The 15,855-nt window shown below is 39.8% G+C and overlaps 1 protein-coding gene across 1 annotated transcript in view; it reads right to left on the bottom strand.

Moving 5' to 3' along the window:
- Window positions 1-15,855, bottom strand: part of atp10a (ATPase phospholipid transporting 10A) — a gene marked incomplete at both ends in the record, with an annotated part of 62,845 nt that overhangs the window by 7,854 nt on the left and 39,136 nt on the right. The window contains 4 exons of the mRNA XM_079245719.1: window positions 4,560-4,908; window positions 11,662-11,846; window positions 11,947-12,073; window positions 12,495-12,598. Coding sequence (XP_079101845.1) covers window positions 4,560-4,908; window positions 11,662-11,846; window positions 11,947-12,073; window positions 12,495-12,598 — 765 coding nt within the window. The remainder of the gene's footprint in view (window positions 1-4,559; window positions 4,909-11,661; window positions 11,847-11,946; window positions 12,074-12,494; window positions 12,599-15,855) is intronic.

Genomic DNA, 15,855 nt, shown 5'->3' with positions numbered 1-15,855 from the left:
ATTAATCACACTCATCACTGCAATATGTTACCAGGAACATCCCGTCTACATCTCATGTGGACAAAATAATCCCAGTTTCTTTACAGACAAGTCTTGATGCTCTAGCTACAGTATTTTCACACGACCAGCGATGCAGTGAAGCTCCGGCGGGTTCCTGCTGGGATGTCGGGACGAGGTGCACCATTCATCACACCCCCTCTGCAGCTCTGCTGTGACCGCTTACATCAAACTGTGTTATTCTTAGTAATTACACACTGTGGCTTAATGAAGCTGGAGAATAGCAGAGGTGACACAAGGATGTCCATGACTTACAACAGTCTTCACTGTTATCCATTTATTTGGTCCGGCTGCACCCAGGAGACTCCCTTCTGTGCAAGCTAAGCAATTTTTTGTTGTTGTTGTCAAAGCTGTGTTTGCAGCAGGAAACACTGCAGCTGCTCTCATCACTTTCGTTTCACACCTCAGAGGGGATGAAAGAGGAGGACGAATTTCTCACGCCTATCAGTAGAAGAGCCTCATCAGGCCAACACCGGCACTCAGACCCGTCACATCTTGCCTGCCTCTGAAGCAAATTCTTATCCGTAATGAGAATACTAATGACTTTATTATGACACGAGCAGTTAGAAGTAAAACATGCTAAATACAGTTATAACGTAGCAATAACACACTGTCGTTTAATACAACCCCAGTTCCAGGCGCTGTTATTTTAGGTTTAATTACAGGAGAAAAGAACTCGACTAGTTGCTTATAATTGTGTATAAATATCTGTTTCTATTAAAAAACAACAACTTTGGGGCGTGTGCACGTATGTGTGCATTTGTGTAGTTGCATGTGAAAAGATGTGTGCAGTTTAAGTTAAAAGTTTGTCTCAGTCCAGTCCCGGAAGAGGTCTTGCAGATTTCAGCAAGGCGACGCTTAGGGGTGGGAAAATCGAATCGAAAATCTGGGTTTTTTTTGGTTCACAATTTTAAAATCGATTTTTTGTTTTAAAAAAAAAAAAAAAAAAAAAAAAAAATCGATTTTTTTTTTCAAATAAATAAAAATAAACAATTATTAAAATTTTTGTCATTTTTATTTATCTTTTTACTTGTCTTCTTGGGCATTACAGCAGCAGAATGATGGTCTGGCTTATTGTGTTGTTTTTTTCCTCATTGAAATCATGAAAAATGACGAGCAGAAATTTTTTTTATACATTTATTTTGTTTTTAATCTACAAAAATTAGCAATATTAAAGAATTTATAGAATCGCAATTTAAATCGAATCGGCACCCAAAAAATCGGAATCTAATCGCGACAAAAGCGTATCATCACAGCCCGTTACAGCGGCTTGTTACCTACTTCCCAGATGTTTACAGACAGATGTTAGAAGAACAGGAGATGCTACACATCACCCAGCAACTGCTTTTTACACGTGTTGCTGCCATTAGATCCAACATCAGCTCATGAAACGATAAAATGTCCCATTTTCAACATTGTTTATTTTCTTCTGGGATTTCAGACAAGCCATTATTGGAAATACAGGAACAACACAAATCTACCAGTCTAACTAAATCCAATCACTATTTCCTGTTTTACACCTGGAGTTAAAGCTGGGGGAGGTAATCTTCCTCAGAGACATGTATTTTACTCTGGGTGAACTGCTTCCTCGTCCTGATAGTAGTCTATACATTCTGTTATCATGATGTTACGACCCCCGATGGAGTTTGTCCAGGGGTTACAAAGGGGTGGCAACATTAACAAAAGAAAACCAGGAAGATGCACAAAAATGAAGGCTTTATTTAGGACCCACTTGACCTTAAAAAGCATCAAGAGTCACAGAAAAAAGCCAAAACAAACCCAACAACAAAAGCATAAACCGAAGCTGGCACCAACCCAGCTATAATCACAAAAATGTTCACTAAAGCACCAAACAGTCAACCTCATTCACTGTCAGTGACTGAGTGGCAAGCTGTGGCACCAAGGCTCAACCAAACACAGCTGGCCCGAACGAAGGTCGTTGGCAGCCTTTATTTATTCTGGTGCTCAGCAGAATGTCTGGACAATCAAGGGTAGGTGGACGTGTGGGCGACCAATCAGCATCCAGCACATCAGTCTGAGGGCAGTGCCAGGAAGAAAAGCAGGTGTATCCAATCTCCCAGGTGATGATTGTCTGAATGGTGATCAGCTAGATGACAGGCCATGGGCCGTAACAATGAACAATAAGAAATATAGTTAAACCCCTCAGTTTACTGCAAAAACTGACCAATTCAAACATTCGGACCGAACTGAAGTTGTTCATTTCTTATATTTCGTAAGCTTCTTCTCCCGGCTCCCCTCCTCCCCCTCCAGCAGCGCATACCTGATAGCCACATCCTGCATATAAGCAGCGTGTTAGGATGAAAAGGATTTCCCGACCCGGCTTGGTTTTGCCTCCTCCTGCTAAACAGCCGAGAAGGAGAAAATCGTTGGTGGAAAAAGCTGCGAAGTAGAAAAGCACTCTGAGAGCGCAAACCTCTGCCACGGCCTCTAAAAAGTTCCTGGATCCAAACGGTGAACCGGTTCGCCACCAAAATGAAATCAGTTCTTCTTTTTCACATTTCCAACAATTCCTGAAAATTTATTTAAAATCTGTCCAGAACTTTCTGAGTTATAGTGAACAAAAACAGATAAACACCTGTAAAAACATAACCTCCTTGGTGGAGGTAAGAAAAAAGCCTCGGATCGTGCAAGGAGCAAAACCTGAGGGGGAGGAGCCAAGACAGGGCGCCACTTTCACATCTTGTTAGCTCCCTAACATTACCAACCCCAGCTTTAATACTGCAGGTTAGATAATCTACATGTGCTGCAGAGAAAAAAAAGCCCAAATATCTGATTTAAAAGAAACACTTTCCAGTGTCTGTGCGAGCTTCCATTCATTAATCTGGTTGAGTGTGAATTACTGAGACCCTCACAGCCCACCGTCTACACCACATCAATAAACTGCATGAAGCTTGAATCAAACCACTCATAAATACTGATGTTCAGTGACGGTTGAGTCTGAATATTATGTGTGAAACGTCTAGGAATTATTTTACATAAAAATAAACCTTTAAACGACCAGATGGAGCACAGTTTGCTCAGAACGGAGCAACAAACCTCCCAAACTAAACTTCAGAGGCTGACAGCTGCACCTGTGTCACTGAATTTACCAATACGGCACTTTTATGAGTTCCTGTAAGTAAACAGAGAAATCCAGATGTTCAGGTGAGTCAGATTCTCCTCCATCTGCCATGTTAGCTTTCCCAGACGTCGCCTGAAACATTCAGCCTCGCAGCGCTAAAACGAAACAAACTACAACTTTCTAAACACCTGGGAAAGAGGAGATGCCTGCCGCTGAAACGTTCAATAACACGTCACTAATCAATCACACATCAGGATCTGAGCTGCTTTTGTTTTTTTGAAATCACTGATAACTGCTGGACTGACTGATTTACACACTTCTACATGAACAGAAATAAACCTTCAGGAAAAGCAGCTTGAAGTGACAGCTCTGCAGAATCCACGGCGATGCGATGTGTGTGTCAGAGTTTCCCTGCAGCTGCATCGAACCTGCCGCGAGGCTCGTTTTTACAGACATTAGCTTCGGGGTGTGGCGTAGCGTCACATTCCTGCTTCCTGACACTGGATGAAGGAGTTTTAAGTCGTCTTAATGGTGATAGTTTAACCTGTCATCCTGTAGGTGTGGGAAATCTAATCGAAAAAAATCCGGATTTTTTGCTTCACAATTTTAAAATAGAGATTTTTGTTTTAAAAAAAAAAAAAAAAAAAAAAGATTTTTTAACAAAAATATCTATTTTAAAATTGTGAAGCAAAAAAAAAATCCCAATTTTTTTCAATTAGATTTCCAAAAAAAATACATTTTTTTTAAAATTAAAAAAAAATCCATGATAACTTTTTTTGTTGTTTTATTGTTTTTACGTATCTTTTTACGTGTCTTCTTGGGCGTTACAGCAGCAGAATGATGGTCTGGCGACTGGGTTGTTTGTTTGGAATTAAAATCAAGGAAAAAGTCGGGCAAAAAAAAAAAGTTTTGTACATTTTTTTGCTTTTCGTCTACAAAAATCAGCAGTATTGTAGTGTATGAGGTTTTTTCCATGTCTCTAACAGTTACATGATTTTTTTCCCTCTCCCCCCCCCATGATTCTTATGTATCTCTGTTATTATTGGTTATAAGGCGGCGCCGGTAAAACTGGCTGCGGGGCCTAAGCTTCATGTTGGTTCTGTAATTTTTTGTCATGATGTTACATGTCTGTATGTTAAACGTTGGACGAGCTGGCTTGAACCTTGAATTTCCCCGCGGGGACGAATAAAGTATCTTTGATTTGATTTGAAATGCGACGAAAGCGTATGGTCACAGCCCTCGTCAGCAGATGCGTTTGAGAATTTGGGCGTGTTTTTGTCCTGAATTATTTACAACGTTCACAACATCAGCAATCATTTTAAAATGTTTTCCCACCACTTCTTCCACCATCAACACATGCAAACACGATCGAAGCATCACACTGTGTTTGTGTTACATTTCAGTGGACTTTAAACCTTACCTATGGCCAGAGTCATGACTTTCAGCTTGTTCCGCACCAGTTTGACCACCATGCTCTTCTGCAGTGGTGTGGAACGGCAGCACAGCACTGAGCGGCAGCTTCGGGCCACGGCCAGAAACTTATCCTCCAAGCTTTTATCCAGGGCGTAGGCCAAGGTCCGACCATCGATTACCAAGCCCAGCCGCTGCACCACGAGGGGGGCGGTGAGGGAGGATGAGGACGACGGGGATGAGGAGGGATACATCTCAAAGGGGGTCCAGCTAGTGTTCGCAGACTGGTCTCCGGAGCTGCAGAGGAACTTGGCCTGGATGTAGTGTAAGCTCTCCTCCAGCAACACCGCACACGCCTCCTGGTTGAGACAGAGATTCACGGTGAGGGTGAAGAAAACCACCTGACCTGCTTCACATCTGCAGAACAGCTGCTTCAACAGCATAAAACTGCTTTTACTGAACAATCAGAGATTTTAATCATGTTAAAGGAACAGAAACTGAGGTTTGTGGAATTCTAAACCTAAAATCTCTGCAGCTCTGCTACAGTAGAGGACTCATTCATTTGCAGGAAACTGCCTCGCAGTGGATCCCACCAGGTGGATTAACCCTTTTTTTGTCTATTCAGGTCATTTTTGCCTCAACTTTTTGACCATTATTTTGTTTTTCTTAAAACAAACAAAATAAACTTTCATATTTCAATTATAATTTTTCTTTAAGGCCAACAGGACACTAGGAAATTTACGGCTATTTCAGGTTCTTAGAGGACAAAAACATCTCCCAAAAACTGCTCCAAAACCACAACAGATTCATGTTTTTTCCTCTTTTTTTTTGACTCAGACCTTACAATTAACGCCAGTCAAAACTACCAAATATACAGTGATTGAAATGATCTTAACCCTTTAAATACCAGTTTGATCAAACAATGTGACTTTATTTAAAAAAGAAAAAAAAACACAAAATGAGTGATTGAAAGCTGAATGTTACTGATTTGGCGACGTAGCAGGATACGTAGCGTGGAAACACTTCTTTTGTGGGGTGGCAGCGCTCCTCTTGTCTTAGTATACTGAGTGCGGCTCTTGTTGAAATGACAGCGGAGATCACTGCTTTAGTGGAACAAAAAACATCACATTTTAACATTTTCATTTTTTTAAAAACATGTCCGAAGCATGTCATCAAACACATCTGTGCTAGCTTGACTAGTGTGGTATCGGTACACTTTTATTAATACCAAGTACGAGTACACACACTTGGTGTTGAGCCGATACCGGTACTGGTATCGGTGCATCCCGGGATTGGATTTGAGTTTCTCCCTAGGAGTTTTGTTGTGCTACACATTAGCCATGATGCTTCCTAGCATGTAAAAAGATTGTGTAGTCATTGCACCTTATGACTAATGGCGTAATTTGCACGGGGGATAGGGGGGTTGCAACCCTCGCAAAAAAATCACATCCAGCCAATACAACCCCCCCAAAAAATAACATAACGATACTATCGGCGCCGATAGAAAATGACTCCTGTGATTCAAACTAGCGTAACTCCGCAACCATTTAAGCTATCAACGTAGTTCCAACAGATTCGGCAAGCTGAGAAACATAGCTTTCTGTTGATATGTGACATGTTATGGTTTTTGTTAGGGTACGAACGAGAGGGCACGGTAAAGTGAGCAGCAGCGGTGGCTAAACGAACATCTGTAGCATCGTAGCCGTGATTTAGCGAATATTAGTGGGTTCTTTGCTGTGTTTTTGTCCAGATACCTCCTGTAAATAATATTTTGCAATCATAAATAATTGGATTAGCATTGATTTTAATAGTTTTTAGGGTGTTTTTCTGTGTTTTTGTTTAATTCATATTTTTTCTTCATCATTCCATGTTTCTTGCTAACTTTCATCTTTTTGCCATAGTTCCTGTTTTTATACAGACCTGATCATTAGTAATCACAGAAACATTTTGTAAATAATTTTGTAAATAATGGAGATAATCTGAGGAGATCTGAAAGAGAGAGGAAAGTCTCTGTGAGATTTCTGGAGGATGGACAGGAGGAGTCATCTCAACCACTGGAAGTAATACAGTTAGTATACATTGAATATTCTCAGGTTCATTAAAGCAATGTGTTTTCATTTTCTAGTCCATGTTTTTATTGGAAGTTTTTGATTTTTTTTTCCATTTATAGTTGACACAAGCACAAAATCAGATGAGTGGAAGCTGCCATGGCCTTGGTAAGTAGTGCCTAAATACAGCAGGACGCACCAGTCATTACTTTGTCATCGTGGCATAAATGGTCAAGTACACAGCTGCAATAATGTCAAGTAAAACACAGTAAAAGTACCACAATACATTTCTTATACAGACCCACCAAATTACCTGGACTGGTTTTGCAAATGTGAATAATTAAACAGGTGAAAAGACAGGCAAAGAATGCAACGCCCCCCCAATGGCAAACCCAAAGTTACACCCTTGCTTATGACTAACTTGATATTGAACACCTGTAATATTTTTACAGGAGTTCTTGGAGAGGACAGTTTCGTCCTCTAATGACCTGAAAGGGCTGTAAATAAAAACAACCCAAAGGTTAAACATCTCTTCGATCAGACACTTTTAAACCAAAACATTTTAATGTAAAGATGCCCGTGTACGTCAACCCATCTTATTTTAGCTTACATTTAAACTGGACAGGCTTTTCTGTTCAGTGCGTGTGTATTAAAGTACAGAGTGCTGTTCAGAAGTCTGACGCCTCTTATTTCTTTGTATTTCGGCTGCCTGATTTTTTTGTAATCTTTTCAAAAGGATCTTGAACAATAGCTCTGCAGGCTCCTATGAAAGTTTTTCCACCCTTCCTTTAGATTTGATTTCAGTCCAATCTTTGTTCCAAAACATTTTCAGAGGAAGTTTCTTTTTATTTGGTTTAGCTGTCATCACTAGCCTGTAACTTTACTGAAGTACATAAAAAGCTATTAACTCAAAGGATAAAACAGTGTTGTGTCCACACACAGACAACTTGGCGAAGATCCCACTTTAAATGGTATCTTTAGGTTAAAACAATGTATTTTCCATTTGTACAACCCCAAAAATGGTAAAGTTAATACTAAGTTAATGCAAAGTTGAAATAGTTTGACTTGACCAGTAGTGGAGCCAGAAGTTGCCAAGTGATGTCATCACCTAATTTGCATAATCAAACTGTTATATATAGATGTAACGGACGATGTCGTGGAGATGTTAATGTTGTAAGAGAAGCAAAACTGACGATTTCAGATCCTAAATATGTTTAGAACACAGGTGTCAAACTCTCGTCCTGGAGGGCCGGCATCCTAACAGGTTTTAGTTGTCTCCATGCTCCAACACACCTGACCGACATTAATAAACAGGTTGACAAGAAGCTGCTGGATCCATTTGATTTGAAACAGCTGTGTTGGAAGAGGGAAACAACGAAAACCTCCCAGATACCGGCCCTCGAGGACTGGAGTCTGACACCCCTGGTTTAGAAACATAAAGACCTTTTGTCAATATTTTCTTTGTTTTTTACTACGGTTTTTATTTTAGGTTTTATTAAAGGTAGTTAGGGTTTTAAGAGTTAATAACAGCAATACTTCTGCCTTTTTTAATGTTTTTATTTATACTTTTCATGAGTATTAATACGTGACTGTAAAGCCTGTTCCATCCTCCACGAGAAGCGAGAACTTTTTTCTTGTTCTCGAGGCTCCGAGAAGAAAATGACGTCATTTTGTTCTCGCGGACGTGTTTGAGGACAGTTCTCGACACACCGGGCTGGCAGAACTTTTTTCTTGCGGGGCTCCGAGAAGTATCATGTGATTGGTCGGACATTGGAGGTGGGCGTGGTTAACACGGAGAAAGCATGAAGCGGAGTTGCTGCTTCCGTGTGTTTGCCGTTGCCGGCAAAACGGATTGTTTTGATAAAACAGCTGATTGAGGTGGTGAGAAAGTACAAACATTTTTACATGTAGCATTAAAACACTCGGACCCAGCCGCGTGCACAACCCGCCCTGCCGCGGACGAAGCTGCTCGTTAAATATGAAACTAGAAAAACAGAGCGGAGAGCGGAAACCTCCACCAAGCACAATGTTTAACAATCCTTTAAAAAAAATCCTGGATCCAAACGGTGATCCGGATCACCACCAGGATTTAATCAGTTCTTCATTTTTACATTTGCAACAACTCTTGAAATATTTATAAAATCCCTCCGTAACCTTTTAAGTTATCTTAAGCAAAAAGACGCCGGGGAAAAAACAACCTCCTCGGCGGAGGGAACAACCGGGTTCATCGCGCATAAAAGCAGACATCGCCCCCCCCGCAGTGATCCCTCCCCGCTGCAGACGTGCTTCTCGTGTAGTATGTATGGACCTGACGAACAAGACGTTTTTTTCTTGTTCTTGCAGCCTCGAGAACAAGAACTCAGTTCTTGCGTCTCGTGGAGTATGTAACAGGCTTAAGTCATGATGGGATCAGCCAGTAGCAGTCTGGCTGATCCCATCAGTCTGGCGATGGAGCGGAGGTGATCGTCTCCTGCTCTGACTGCCGCTGCATCAGGACCGAGCCTCTTCTGACTGCTTTTGGATGTAAAAGAGGCAAGTATAGTGATGCTGTTTATGGAAAACAAATAGAAGTTACCTGCTTTCACGTTGGTCTCCAATAACACCAGAAAAAGTCGCTAGATTTATCGCAAGTGGGTTTAGGGGAAAAAGTTGCAAGAAGGGTCTGAAAACCGACTAAGTACTGAGAGAAAGTCGCCAAGTCTGCACCACTGGACACAACAAGGTGATTCTTAAAGATATCTTTATGAAATATGAGAATATACAGTTGTGCTCATTTGTTTTTATACCCTTTCATTAAAGAAAAGGCTGAATTTACAACAGTCACTCAAATAATTGGAGACTTAAAAAAGGAACAATAACTAAATATTTGCAAAAATATAATTTAGTAATATAAGACACTGTTTTTTCATTTAATTGAGTTGAAGAAAGAAAAAACAAACAAACAAACAAATTGGTCCTGGACAAATTAGAGCACTTTTCTGTTCAACAGAGGGACAAAATACCTGCCAACAGGTGCAGAAGTCTGACTGAGAGGAACAGAAAACACCTGACTGGAGCGGAAACATTAAAGCATTGTTCAACTAAATATTAGTTTATGACTGATGGAATATGTCGTAAATAATCTTATTTGTTTGCTTTTTAAAAGAAATATTTCTATTGAACCAGAATAAGAAAAAAAAGTCATGATTTTCATTTTTTTATTTATTTATTATTACTTCAGTCAATTTCAGCTTATTTTACAGGCAGCTGTTTTTTTTCCTTCTTTAATAAAAGGGTATGAATAAATATGAGCACAACTGTATATGAGACATTAATTTCAAGCTGAGACATTAATTTACACATCTGTCTTTTCATAACATGCAGAATATTTTAGTCAGACTTGAATCCACACAGCCGAAGAGAAATAATATTTGATTTCTGAATAAAAATATTAGATCAATAATTAACACATACATTTTCAGTACGATGGTATCCTTGCAGATGAAAGGTAGTGGAAATGGCTGCATGGACATTGATCAATGGGTAGTTTTTAGGGACGCACCGATCCACTTTTTGGGAGTTCCGATCTGATACAGATATCTGAAATTTGAGTATCTACCGATACCGATATTTGCAGATACTAAATCTGTTTATGTGAACATTATTGTGACTATGATTATTATTGCTGTTATAACTGTGTAAATTTCATTAGGTTGTAATAAATGACCCATCCTTTCTGAAGTTACCTCAACAATACAAATATAATAACGTTACAGATCTAACAATTTCAACAAGTTTTATTTTGATTTGGCACATTTTACCAAAATACAACTTTAAATGTGTGGTTTTGAAACAAAGATCTCACTTTTAGTGCAACAAAAAATGACATATTTTACCAGTCAAGGCATTTATTTCTTTCCTAGCATGTCCGAAGCACGTCATCACACACCTCTGATCTCGATGTTTCCGCATCGTAACAACTCGTCATTTATTGTGAGTTTATTGTAGAAACAGAGTCGTAACGTGTATTTAAACATGGTTTTAACAAAGTTTACTTGTGAAAAACCTGAAAGTGTGGATGGATATATGAGCTATGTTCCCCTCAAGACGGCAGGCAAAGCCTCGGTGGTATTGTACACATTTATTATGTGATGCTGAGTTTCACTTTTATGCCAAAAGGCTCATTTAAACAACTTCTATACAAGCTAAACATATCATTGCCTCGTTACCAATTATGTTTATTTTTCTGCTTTATAACTTCAAGCGAAAACTTCGGATTGTAGCTGAATTGAATATTTTCACGTTCATCTGACTTTTTTCTTCATCGCTTCCTCTTTCATAATCTTGCATTAATGAGCTTTTTCTTCAGCTTTCTGTCCATCAGGTATTATTCCCTCTGTGTTTAGAGGACAGGCAGCTTGAAGCTCATCCTGCTGACTTGTTACCTAATAAACCCTGAATATTTCATCCTCCTTTGTCATATACATCTGATTTGATTTCATTAATCATTAAAAAAAAAAACAACAAAACAGGATATATTGTACCTACTGTGAAAAACTGTTAAAAAAGCAAAATTTGGTTCACATGGCAACACCTTTAATTTAACTGTGAATTCATTTGTGCAAGACGATGCAATTAATCACAATTAACTGCAGAAAATCCTGCCATTAATCTGAATTTAAAATGTTAATCATTGCCCAGACCTGCAGCACTTACGTCCCATCATCTTGGGTAGCAAATAAAGTATTTTAGGGCTTTTGCTCGGTGTCGTTTGTCTGCAGACAACATGCAGCAACAAAAACAGGCACTTTGAAAGGATTCAGATGGAAACAGCTATCTGGTGTGAAACAATAAGTTGTGAATTTATGTGAGATTACTGCGCCAGGCTGTATCTATCACGGTGCTGTGAATTACTGTTGGTTCGCCTGACGTTGCCAGGCAACTATCAGACTCCAGGAGGCGACAACGTTGAGCCAAAAGACAGTATGGTGCACAACGCCTCTCAAAGACCCAACACATTATGAGGCTCCACGTTTACAGTCCCGATTGGACTGAGACCACGAGGATCTGGGCGCAGTTGCTTACATGAGAGTCTGCGTTGAGCGTCAGGATCTCCTCGTCAGGGTCCAGAAGCTTGCACGCATACGCAATGTTGACCGCGGTTTCCTGTTTGTCGCCTGTCAGCACCCATATCTGCAAGCCGGCGTTCCGCAGCGAAGCTATGGTTTCAGGAACGCCATCTTGCAGCCGGTCTTCGATGCCGGTCGCTCCTGTAGACAAAGAAGATGATGTTTGTGAAAAACGCTCCAGCATTCCTTAGAGATATGAAATCATATGTGAGGAGGAGGGTTAAAAAATGGCGTTATTTACCCAAAAGGTGGAGGTTTGTCTCCAGCCTCAAGGCAGACTGAAACAACAGCTCCTCTCTTCCCTGAATGGCCGTCTCGGCCTCTAAATGCCGCTGCAACCAGCAGGCGTACTCCTCTTTGCTCAGAATCTGACACATAAACACAAAAGTTTACACACTTAAAGTATCATGTGTTTGAGTATGGGGGGATTGAACGGTGGAGCGGGCTCTCCCTCCTCAGCAGAGGAGACGGCGACAGAAAGCGAGACCTTGAGGAGGTGTTTTATCACTTGGCTTCAGCGACGGGTTCTGTACAAGCAGGAATATAATGAGCCCGGCCTGTGAGAGCATAAATTAGCAGCCTGGGAAAGAGGCGCAGACTGCAGCTGAGTCACGAAGAATGTCACTTTTGGGAGGGCTGGTCCATGTGATCATCTGTGCTGGGCTGCAAACACATCCTGCCAAAAGAGTCTCTGGGAGGTGCAGCGCTCTCCATCAAGCGCTGAAGCATTTTAATGAGGGAAGGCACTTGTTCAGCACTTCAAAGATGTTCTGACGGCCGCTTGCTTACCTTTTTTGCAATGCACAGCGTGCGGAGGCCGTCTGCAGCGTACAGGTTCAGGTAGTTCTGGGTCCTGCAGACGATCTTTTTCTGCCGTTTCCCTTTAGAGCTGCCTAAACACAAACACAGACAAGTTTCGAGGAATGGAGATTAAAGATGCTTGCTTCTGCATTTCATTATCAAACTGCTAAAAGACTTCTTCTACAGGCACAAGGCAGCCATCTGTCCTCACACCTAAACTAGCCACGTACGCTACGCCTCAATATATTTCACAATATCTTCAGATTACTAATCAACAGCTTCGTCTGCACCAAACTGGTAGGTGATAAATTCCCATCTTGTCCTAAAACCATCTTTTTCAGTGATACAACTAAATTATCCTAACCACCATGCATCATTATGGATGTTTTCTGTTTCTGTACAGCTTTCTCATAGTATATGAAAGATGGACGAAGCCTTCGCCATAAAACTGCAGTTCCCCCTTCATCCACTAGGGGCTGCAAAACAGAGCAAATCCCCATAGACTCCCATGTTAAAAAGACCAACTTCACAGCAGAAATAAACATGTTTACAGCTTGGTTCAAACATCCATTTTAGGTTTATTAGGTCAGGTTTACCTTCATGACAACCGTGGGGGAGAGAATTTTTTTCTAACTCGCCCGTTTACAAGTAATTTAATCTTGAAGTTCGGCATATTTAGGGACGTGTCCTTTTGATTGACAGTTACCCAATCTCCCGCTTCAAGTAAGAAGAACGTAGAACAACCGCGATTTTTTGCCGGTTAACAACGTGACTTAGCTTTAGCCCGCTTACCTCCGTTAGCTGGTTAGCTCCTGTTATCTCTGGGTTAGCTCGGTTACCTCTTAGCTACAGAAAGCTCGGAGTTTGCTTGATGTCAATCATCCACCATGACGCTCACAGCCCCCCTCTCAGCTCCACCTCTTTGCTCATATTTGTATTTTCACATTAACTTTATTATATATACTGAATAACTTTACAGTTGCATGGTTACATTTATTCTATGTTGTTAATTCTTCTCAGTTATATCTGATTAAATCACATATTTTATTTTCCGGTTAACATCACAGAAACATTTAGAATGAAATTTGTCATCTAATTAGGTACGGTTACACGATGTTCTTTTTTTTTTTTTCCAAATCGGAATTAATAATTTGTAATTAAATAATTCGGTATTAACGTATGAGTTTACATGAAAATAATAATTCCAAATGAACGTTTACATAAAACATGTCCTTACTTATTTCCTCTTTAGAGCGGCGGGTTGGGAAGGGGATAGGACAGAGGGTGACGTGAGGTATGACGTATACTGGAAATAAACAAAGATGGCTTCCTGCTTCTCGTTTTTTCAGTCGTAACTTGTAAAAACTACATAATAAGTACCAGTTTCACCTCTATTTTTATTATAAATGTGAAGTAGCAGCTCAACACGAGCATACTACACTTTCTGCAGCAACTGAGAAGGAGAAGAAAGATAGACCACCGAACACGGGAGGTAAAACAACGCGCGTCATCGGGACAGGACAAGGTAACGAGCATGCTCAGAACGACCAGAATTAACTTAGAGTGAATTCAGGTTTACATGACAGAGGAATTAAATAGATCAGGATTAAACAGTTCGGAATTAAAATGCAAATAAACCAGCTGCTTACATCAGAATTATGTTTAATTCCGAATAGAAATTTGCATTTGGAATTAAATGTTTACATGGTCATTTTTTTTTTTATCAGTTTAAAGCGGAATTAACTTTTATCCGGAATTAAACAGGAATTAAAACTCCCATGTAAACACACGGATTGAAATACGTAAACTTCAGTAGGTGGACCAAATTTTTTTTTCCAGTGTAGCTTTGTTTGGGACTAAACAGTTTGTTCTTAAGAGGGTAATAAAATCAAGTGACACCGGAGAGTTAATATAAGAATATTATATGTAGTTTAAGATGTGAAGTATTGTGCGTCGTCACACTCAATCTGGAAGGACAGCTAACAAGCACGGTGACTTTACGGCTGTCCTGACACAGATGCAGCAGCCAACACTGACTTGCCAGCCATGTGATCTCACACCACAGCTTGGCAGGCACAGCCGCACACACTCCACCACGCAGAACTATTTCTACTGGCAGGAACACATGAAATCCAGACTTTAACCAAAAATTTTAAATCAAAAGATTTTCTCTTTTGAGATGAAACACACAATTTAAATGTTTTTTTTTCATTTTTTTTTTTCTCTAAAAACACAAAATCAAAAGTCGTCCTGGATCATGTGACTTGTGTTTCAAGGTGTCTTGGGGTTTATATCATTTGCAGGTGATTAGGTGTTGTTGTACGGGCGTCCTTCTTACAAATATTGTTCAGGCAGTGAAAGAACCATACCTATTAGGGGTGGGAAAATTAAATCGAAAAATTGAATCTCAGTATTTTTTTGCTTCACAACTTCTTAAAAAATTCCATTTTTTTTTTCAAATAAATAAAAATAATAAATATTTTTTTTGTCATTTTCATTGTTCTTATTGATATTTTAACTTGTCTTCTTGGGCATTATAGCAGCAGAATGATGGTCTGGGTACTGGGTTGTTTTTTCCTCATTGAAATCAAGAAAAAAGACGAGCAAAAATGTTTTGTCCATTTTTTTTTTGTTTTGAGTCTACATAAATATAGTAAAATACACATAAAATATTACATACACACATACATACATATACTACATAAAATAATCAGCAATATCGAAGATTTGTGAGAATCGTAATTTAAATCGAATCGGCACCCAAAAAAATCTGAATCGAATCAAATCTTGACAAAAGTGTATCGTCACAACCCTAATACCTATTGCAGAGAAATGTGGTCTTTATTGGATTTTCATCTTTTTTTTCCATGGACACTGAGCCAAGTGAAAGGGGAATATAGTGTAAAAGGCTCAATCCTCACTGTAATGGAGGTCAGCTCTGGGGATGACCGAGCACAGAAAGCATCCAGAACCGTTTTAAGCTGATCTGTCCGGACTGAACGGTAGGACATGGTGATTTTGCACAGAAGGTAAGGAAAATAAACGCTACAAGCATTTTACTTCTTGGCTTGCACAAGGTTTTTCGGGACTCTGAGAAGGTCTGGGAAGGAACATCACAAGAAATTTCATCACTAATTTTCCGTAAATCACTAAAAACACTTTGGTAAAAAACAAAGAGGAAGTTACTACAATCAGAAATCACAACAATCACTGCAGATTTCCATCAAACGCTCGCTGTCTGACGCTGCTCATCTCACCTGCATGTGCAACTAAACACAAAGCATGAAGAGAGAAATGATGGCGTATTTGTATTTGTATGTTTTTACATTGTTTTGTGTTTAATTCATGT

The sequence above is a fragment of the Telmatherina bonti genome, assembly GCF_933228915.1.
Source record: "Telmatherina bonti genome assembly, chromosome: 8".
Lineage (NCBI taxonomy): Eukaryota > Metazoa > Chordata > Actinopteri > Atheriniformes > Telmatherinidae > Telmatherina > Telmatherina bonti.
This window is presented reverse-complemented; position numbering and strand designations above follow the sequence as displayed.